A 9,213-nucleotide genomic window follows, 5' to 3' on the forward strand; every position below is an offset into this window, starting at 1 on the left:
GAAAAGTTGCGCCACATTTATCAGGTTATCTTACGCAGGCGCTCTTTTCAGGTTTATAGCATTGCACGTGACTATAATATATCACACACCGCCATACTATTCTGGTCTGCCGCTTGTCCCAGTTATTGATATAAATGCACATATGGCTAATAGGAATGCTTTGCTGGTAGCCCCAAGGTGCAGAATCAGAGAAATGCACTGCATTCAGTCAGGATAACACTGAAGTGCTACAAAGGAAAAGCACTTGACCATGAGCCCTGAGCAAATAAAGGGAAAACAAGCGCGCATGCGCACAAGGACTAATAAAGCCTTCTTTTGAATGGACATTGTGCCGGTGAGACAGTAGGCGTGAAGGTGCCAGTGCGCCTGCGCACTACGCTGACTGAACTAGGGCGAGGGCACCAGACATGCGCAGACGGCACGCTACAGCAGTGTGATGGCAGAGCGCTGGGTGGGCGGGTTAGTGCGCATGCGCGGCTGCTTTCGGTGTGGTTCTGCTGCCCGCCGCCCTTCCGATTCCGGATCAGGAGCCGGGACCGTTGAGAGCCAGCACCAGCTGTGACACCCGGGGGCAATGTATGTGCTCGGTACTGCATGGAACGGGGTGTGGGGAGGGGGCTGAGAGCGGGCTGGTGCAGTGGGGGGCTGATGGTGCAGGCTGTCATGTCACAGCTGTGCACTGGGACTGTCTGGGGGGCAGAGATTGGCTTCCTAATAACTGGCCATTGTTTGGGATGTGCATGTACAGCAGGGTGGGGGTGCTCAGCATGGATGATGGGAGTGGTTGTACCCTGGCTGAGGAGTTTGGTGGGGTAAATGCAGACTATGGGGGTAGATCTATAAGTTCTGGGTGTATCAGGTGGGGGGGACAATGGGGGCAAGAACTGGATGGGTATTAGGTGGCTGCACTGATGTCGCCCTGCAGTCGCCTGGTCCTGGCGTGTGGGATCATCCCTGATAAGGAAAAGTTCTGCAACTTTCTGATATACTGGGTGTATAATTCTCCCAGGGCTTGCTGTCAGTGAATAGAATTATTGCATTAAGAATACAGAAGCCTGTCTGGACCTTCTAGTAGTCACAGCGGAGGGGGGGATGTGTATGATATCCAGTCTAGACAATGCTCCGCGAGCTAAATATAACTGCAGTAATGTCTGTCCTGATCCATGGCTACAATGTATCTGCTGGAGTACAGGTTGTATCACCTACACCGATACATTGTAACAAATCATCAGGATGAAGAGTTGTATTTAGTGCACTCTGGATACAGCTGCAGATAGGTGTGTGTGTATATATATATATATATATATATATATATATATATATATATATACTGTATATTACCATTCACTGACAGTAAGCAGATATCTTGAAAAAGGAGATAGCAGAACATTTTACTGTACAAGGATAAGCGGTATTCTGGGAACTTCCTGGTATATCCAGTGGATGACTAGATGTATGTTCCACCTCTAACGCCCACAGTATTGTGCACAAGTTTTAGGCAGGTTTACAACACTGCTGCACAGTAAGAACGCGTCCTGAAATAGAAGGGTTAATAGTTTCTTTTCGTCAATGACCAAAATGAATTGTAAGTCCGAGCAATATTCAGCGTGACCTTTGCCCCCCATCTGTTGTTCTCGGTACTTGCAGACAGTTTGGCAGAACTGGGCAGGGAGGTTGTCCCCGCCGCCATCTTGGAGAACTAAGCCCAGATCTTCTGTGGTTATTGCTTGCTTCAATCCGTCTGTCTCTTCGCGTCATCCCAGACAGACTGGATGATGAGATCAAGGTTTTATCTGTGGGGGCCGGATCATCACTTCCAGGACTCCGCCTCCAAAGGGCAAAGGTCACACCAAATATTCATGGGATTTACGTTCACTTCATTTTGATAATTGACAAAAATAAACAGTTAACCCTTCTATTTCTGAAAGCATTCTTACTGGGCAGCAATTTTTTTGTACACCTGCCTAGAACTTCTGCACAGCACTGTATCTTGTGATCCTTGGCTGCTGGGACTGGAGAAGTGACGGCATTTGTGAATCTTAAAGGGATTCTACCACTAAATATGTATTTTTTTTCTGCTTTAGATGTCGGAGTAGCCTTTAGAAAGTCTATTAGTCTCTTACCTTTAGACGTGGTCTCCGCCGCGCCATTCCTTAAAGATCCGGGTTTTTTCCGGTATGCTAATGAGTTCTCTCGCAGCAATGGGGGCAGGCCCCAGCGCTCAATGAGGGCGTCCCCACTGCTGCCCGAGAACTCTCTCCAGCGACGCCTCCATCTTCAGCTGCATTCTCCCCTTCTGTGTCGTCTTCCTTCTGCGTCAGCTCCGACGCCTGCGCAGTCGGGTCTGCCAGCGAGACACTAGTAGAGCCGACTGGGCATGCTGGCCAGCGGCCATATTTTCGAGGCCACAATTGTGCGCACGCGCAGTATACTCTTCAAAGTCTTCGCCGAACAGAGTGTACTGCGCATGCTCAGTAAGGTCTGTACAGACCCTCCGAAGCCTGGATGACTTCACTCACGTGTCGGAGGTCTGTACAGACCTTACTGAGCATGCGCAGTACGCTCTGTTCGGCGAAGACTTTGAGGAGTATACTGCGCGTGCGCACAATTGTGGCCTCGAAAATATGGCCGCTGGCCGGCATGCCCAGTCGGCTCTACTAGTGTCTCGCTGGCAGACCCGACTGCGCAGGCGTCGGAGCTGATGCAGAAGGAAGACGACACAGAAGGGGAGAATGCAGCTGAAGAAGGAGGCGTCGCTGGAGAGAGTTCTGGGGCAGCACTGGGGCCCGCCCCCATTGCTGCGAGAGAACTCATTAGCATACCGGTAAAAACTGGGATTTCTAAGGAACAGCGCCGTGGAGACAACGTCTAAAGGTAGGAGACGAATAGCCGTTCTAAAGCCTATTCCGACGTCTAAAGCAGAAAAAAAAAGTGATTTAGTGGTAGAATCCCTTTAAAAACATGAGTGCGGCCAGAGATGACTGTTCTGCAGCTTCCTAAGGCCGGGTCCTTGTTACTATACATCTCACCTGTATGCTAATGTCCATTACACTGACGCTCTGGATATCATACAGGTAGATGCAGAGATACATGTGCTACAATTTACTACAATAAAAAAATCGCAGTGTAAACCCAGGGGCAATTCCCACAGCCATGTCTGGGGAGACCCGGCCCATGTGACTGCTACATGCCCGCACACTGACATTCTGATGACTCAGGAATCTCACAATGCACTGAACTCTGATTTAGGATTGTGTGTCCTGACCTGGTGTAAGATCTGCACACATGGACCCCATAGACTATTATGTGATTTCCTCCATACAAGACCTTTCTCTCAATGATTTTCGTCTGTTTGTGTGATGGAATTTGTAACGGAGCTCAGAGGTGATCCCAGCCTTGCAGAAAATCTCTAAAACTTTGCAAAATTGTTCTCTATATTTACAATCTGGTGATGTACAAGGGAGAATCCCCTTAAAGCAGCAGCTATTTCTTTTCCTTTTCATATTTTGCACCTGGTGCTTTTTCTGTGTATTTTGCAGTTTGTTTCCCTTCCCTGTTCATCATGTGATCAGCAGAACGGCCTTTACTGAAGCTGCTGCACCTTGAAAGTGGCCAAAAATTCACCTTAACTTGGCTGAGTCCCTGGCCGGCATAGACCTGACATCAGAGACCTACCTGTGGAGCTTTTTAGTAATTCAGGCCAGTTGTGCACCTGTCGGAGATTCTTACAACTTGTGTAAGAATCTCCGGTCTTAATCCAACCCCCCAAAACCTCCACCCCCCACCAATTGTCTATTCTGGACTGGGGGGTCGTGTTCTTTATGCATGTCTAAGTGAGCCCCAATGTGAGTCTTGCAAATGTGCAGAGAGAAAGTGGCTGCAGGGCCACAAAGTAGACGCTGGCCCAAATTTGCTATTGTGATTATCACTAGACTAGATGGTGCATCCAGTTTGGGCTAAAATTTTTAGGGTGCTCCTTGTATTTCCAGACTCAGGATTTATTCAGTGGTGGATTTAGTTTTTCTGCTACAATGCATGCAGATTTTGGTGCTGATTGTGCCCTTTGCATTGTATAACGGGACTTCCCCACCCATCCAAGCTGCAGTTCCAGTGGCACTCCCCCATTTTTAGGATCTGGATTGGGATACCCACCAATTTGCAATTTATCCCCAATCCATAGGTTGCATTGGTGGGAAAACCAAATTTACTAAGCATCCTGCAAGTCTATAAAGCAGTGTGAATGAGGATGTGACACCCCTGCTCATCATACTTTATTTCATACTTGCAGTATGGAGTCCTTATCCCCCCCCCCCCCCCCTAAATATAAATCTAAAAATATAACATGAGATTGAACACATCTGTATTAATAGTCTCTATGAGGGTCTGGTAATCCTTGCCAAAAACCACAGAGCGTTCCATAAGACAAAAGCAGGAAAACCTTTGACCTAAAGTTTGCGGATGGGAAGATCCTTCACGTTTTCCTTGATGGGATCCTCACTTATATTTGGCTGGTTTCTGGCTTCTCGGCATTGGGTGTGGAGAAAAATGACTCACCAAAAATAGCCCATTCACACAGTGCAGTCAATGTTGTGCTGGGGATTTACTGATCTTCCTTTTCCAGCATTTTGAACCCTTTTTTATGTGGGTTGTGTTGTTGTCAATGTAATGGGAACGTCAGCTTTGGAATCTGCATGTGATCCAGAATGTACCGTATACTGTGCGGCCACTATATGGATGTCGTAGTATAGGAAGGGGGGGAGGGAGTAGTTATATCCTGTATACAAGTCTGACCTGATGTCATCAGACATTACTAGTGACCTCCCCCAATCAGTTCCATAGTTCCCAATCTATTCAAGATCCTCCTCTGTAGGACACAGTGCAAAGAGAGTCCTTGCCCTGGAGGACCTGACGTGTATTACACAGGCATCCTACTGAAATGAATGGACGCTGTCGTTCTTAGGATCTGGACATATCTGCTACTGATGTCCACAGGATAGGTCCTGGATATGACACCTGGATCCCATACTGATCAGCTGGTGTGGTTGCAAGAAGCTGTATATAAGGTATACAGCCGGAAGCAGTTATGTTCCTATTCAAGGGAAAGGGTCTGCAGTTCCAGGCGCCATTGCTATATCGTGGACGGATCAGAAGCTGAATACAGTGTACAGACCTCTCCGCACTATAGTAGTAGCCTTCTCACAGTCGTAGCTGCTTCTTGCTGTATACCTTATATACAGCTGCCTCTAGTAGACAGGTCATGCGTATCAAAAATCCTGGACAACCCCTTTAACGTCACGTTATCTTTCTAACAAGTAGGAATTGTCTGAAACAGAAATTGTCCAACCTATAAACTAATCCCCGGATCAGTAGAGGTGGCGGCCATGTCTACATCATGTACTTTGCATTGGCTTCCAGCCCTAGGTCTGGGTCCTTTCTGCCTGCGTCCTGGTGGTGGGCTATCATGGCCTCGTATGTGCCTAGTCCCGTATATACTATTCTGCCTCTTGTGTTTGCATTGTGTGTACGGGACTTGTTTGGAGATTGTTGTGCAGAGTTATTGGCGCGTTCACCAGCGGCCGCCTGCTTTGTGTCTCCTCTGACCTTTGCAGACAGTGAAGCCATTGTCTTGTCCTCATTCCCACTACATTTGTTACGCACTTTGTTATGGGGGGCCATCGGTTACACAGAGCTACATGTGTAGTCTTATAGTCTACGGGGGAAAACAAGTGCAATTTGTGTAATCCTTTACTTTGTGTCTTCGATGTTCGAGAATGTTTGGGCTACCATAGGCCTTCCCTTCTGGAAACCCAATTATTTTCTTCCCATATAGGCTCTGTGTATATAGTTAAACCCTAAACTATATCTGTCCCTTGTGTTATTGTGTATTTGTGTGAGTCTTCCATGTGTTCAGGTCTGAAACGTACAGGAGTTCACTAGAGAAGAAGCCGAGCAGGACAGGTGTCGCCTAGCCGTACAGTGACTTATCGATCCATCTCTCTGTATTGCAGCCTATCTAGAAATGCTAGGATATTTTCTGGATTTGTGCGGGACCTCAGAGGTCAGACCCCCACCAATGGGACAATCCTTTTAAAGGGATTCTATCATTAAAACTAAATTTTTTTTGTCCCTAACACGTAAGAATAACTTTAAGAGAGGTTATTTTTCTCCTACCTTTAGATGTCTTCTCCGCACCGCCGTTCCGTAGAAATCCCGGTTTTCGTTGGTATGCAAATGAGTTCTCTCGCAGCACTGGGGGCGGGCCCCAGCGCTCAAACAGCACTGGGGGCGGCCCCAAGAAATCTCTTCTCTTCTTCAGGATTGGCCTCTCTTCGCCTCTTCTTCCGGCGGTGGCTTCAAACTTCTAGGCCTTGGGCAGCCAACTGAGCGTGCCCGCCAGCCACAAGAAAATGGCCGCTTACAATACTGTGTAAGCGGACATTTTCTTGTGGCTGGCGGGCATGCGCAGTCGGCTTTTCCGAGGCCTACAAATTTGAAGCCACCGCTGGAAGAAGAGGCAAAGAAGACCCGTTCATGAAGAAGATGGAGGCGGCGCTGGAGAGTTCTCGTGCAGCATTGGGGCCGCCCCCAGTGCTGTGAGAGAACTCGTTTGCATACTGATAAAACGGGATTTCTACGGAACGGCGGCACGGAGAAGACATCGTAAGGTAGGAGACGAATAGCCTTTCTTAGGGCTATTCCTACGTGTTAGGGACAAAAAATTAAGTTTTAATGGACTTTTCAGGGCTTGATAGGAGAGATGTATTGTCAAAGAAATAGTGATATTTTCTATTACTCACGTGCGCCATTTTCTTTTTCTCTCTCTCCCTCCAGCCCAGCTGTATGGACTCTAAGCCTCCATCATGGGGCATATGCTATCCAGGGTGTTCGGGAACAAAGAAATGCGGATATTGATGTTGGGCCTAGACGCAGCCGGGAAGACGACCATCTTGTACAAGCTAAAGTTGGGCCAGTCTGTTACCACCATTCCCACCGTTGGCTTCAACGTGGAGACGGTGACCTACAAGAATGTTAAGTTCAACGTGTGGGACGTTGGCGGCCAGGACAAGATCCGTCCTCTATGGCGGCACTATTACACAGGCACACAGGGACTCATCTTTGTGGTAGACTGTGCCGACCGAGATCGCATAGATGAGGCGAGGCAAGAACTCCACCGCATCATTAATGACCGTGAAATGAGGGATGCCATCATTCTGATTTTCGCCAATAAACAGGACCTGGTGGACGCAATGAAGCCTCACGAAATCCAGGAAAAGCTGGGACTAACCCGCATCAGGGACAGGAACTGGTACGTCCAGCCATCTTGTGCCAACACTGGAGAGGGACTGTACGAAGGCCTCATGTGGCTAACGTCAAACTACAAATCTTAAATTCCTCTTTTTATGGTGATTATTTTTTTAATATATGATTTTTTTTTTTTTTTTCTTAATTTTATCGGTTCAGTAGAGGAGCTTTGAAGGAGCGATCCTCATCAACCAAATGTGGCTGACCCATTTTGTTATGTAATGGAAGTTAAAGGGAGATTTTTGGAGTTGCAGGGCTGCAAGGGACTCGCTAAGTGACAGCCCCCTGCGATATCTGCCTTAATACGTAGTGCGAAGCGATTAACACGCCGGAGCGTTTGCTCTTCCTTCAGACCTCAGCAACCAACGCTCTGTCTGTCTCCCTAATATTGTTAACACGAAGGGCTGGTTACCTCTTGCTCGGCAGCATAAATCACTCAACAGCCCGGTAGCGAAAGTGGACGAACAGCGAAGTCTGCGCGGGGTGAATGTTTCAGTGTTACGTTCTCACGGGCGCAGAATCCTGCGGCCGTGTCGTTTCTCATACCAGACTGGTGCCTGTACTCTACAAAGCGCTTGATTGTGTTGGCCATCTCTTAAAGGGACAGCCCCAGTTCCTAATCCTTATAGGGGCATATGAGCATTACAGAGGTGGTTCCCCCCACCCTGCTGCCTCCCCCCTCTGAGCCAGAACCCGGCCGCTCCATGCATTATAATGGCCGCCATGTAAAGCTGCTGATCCCCCCCCCCTGCAGCATTCCGTGTTTGATCAGTGCCGGTGACGACATGATAGGATCGATCAGACTGCCATTCCTAAACATTCCCTGACCTCGCACCTTTTCATTCCATCTCAGTTGACCTTCCTATCCAGACCCTGTCTCTAGATGTTTGTGAATTCGCCTCTTCTGTTTGTAGGTTGGATCCGTCCGTATTATGCGACTGAGACTTGCGGCCTGTCTCCATATAGCGGTTTTACCCGACTTTACACTGACACCCCAAATGTTTTGTACACTAAGCCTATGGAGCGTCTCCTCACTTTTGGCACTGACATGGTTGCACTTGACTGTATGGACAATGACCTTTGTCCGTTTCTGGTGTCACTCGCGTTTTTCGCCATGTCCTCTGTGTAATGTTATATTGCAGTGTTCATCGTCGATTGAGGCCAATATATAATTTCCACACACCCCTCTTAATTTCGTCTGGCTCAGTCTTCCAGCCCCCCCTGGGCAATAGTGTCCGACATTGGCCCTGCTGTCCGCTGACCCAGTGTGGGAGAGACGGGGTTAACCCTTTCCTGACTGACACACAACGCTGAGCTATGCAGCCTCCCTCTTTATTTCTGCCCTCCCGTCCAGTGCACTAATGCTGATCCTGCTCCAAAATGTTTTACTTTTCAATAGGACTCGTTCCATGTTGTACTGCTTAAGACTTCAACCGATCAATAAAAGCTCAATAATGCATCCAAAGTGCTTGTGTGTGTGTGCGCTGTATGTCTGTAGGTTACTGTCACCCCAGCCCTGCAGATAGATAGGTTACTGTCACCAGAACCAGTATATCACCCCAGCCCTGCAGATAGATAGGTTACTGTCACCACACCCAACATATCACCCCAGCCCTGCAGATAGATAGGTTACTGTCACCAGACCCAGCATATCACCCCAGTCCTGCAGATAGATAGGTTACTGTCACCACACCCAACATATCACCCCAGCCCTGCAGATAGATAGGTTACTGTCACCAGAACCAGCATATCACCCCAGTCCTGCAGATAGATAGGTTACTGTCACCACACCCAACATATCACCCCAGCCCTGCAGATAGATAGGTTAGTGTCACCAGAACCAGCATATCACCCAGCCCTGCAGATAGGTTACTGTCACCAGAACCAGTATATCACCCCAGCCCTGCAGAT

General features: G+C 48.2%; 1 protein-coding gene across 1 annotated transcript; it reads left to right on the top strand.

The window, feature by feature from the left end:
• The first annotated feature begins 452 nt into the window (after positions 1–452).
• LOC142184551 (ADP-ribosylation factor 6-like) lies at positions 453–8,767 on the top strand. The gene is made up of 2 exons (XM_075259483.1): positions 453–576; positions 6,832–8,767. Exon 2 carries the CDS (start codon positions 6,861–6,863, stop codon positions 7,386–7,388), a length of 528 nt encoding a protein of 175 aa, XP_075115584.1. The 5' UTR covers positions 453–576; positions 6,832–6,860; the 3' UTR covers positions 7,389–8,767.
• The last annotated feature ends 446 nt before the right edge of the window (positions 8,768–9,213 follow it).

This window comes from Leptodactylus fuscus, chromosome 11, assembly GCF_031893055.1.
Source record: "Leptodactylus fuscus isolate aLepFus1 chromosome 11, aLepFus1.hap2, whole genome shotgun sequence".
NCBI lineage: Eukaryota > Metazoa > Chordata > Amphibia > Anura > Leptodactylidae > Leptodactylus > Leptodactylus fuscus.

Excerpts from the sequence above, each read along its gene's own strand:
- LOC142184551 (XM_075259483.1), top strand. The coding sequence starts at position 6,861 with ATGGGGCATATGCTATCCAGGGTGTTCGGGAACAAAGAAATGCGGATA.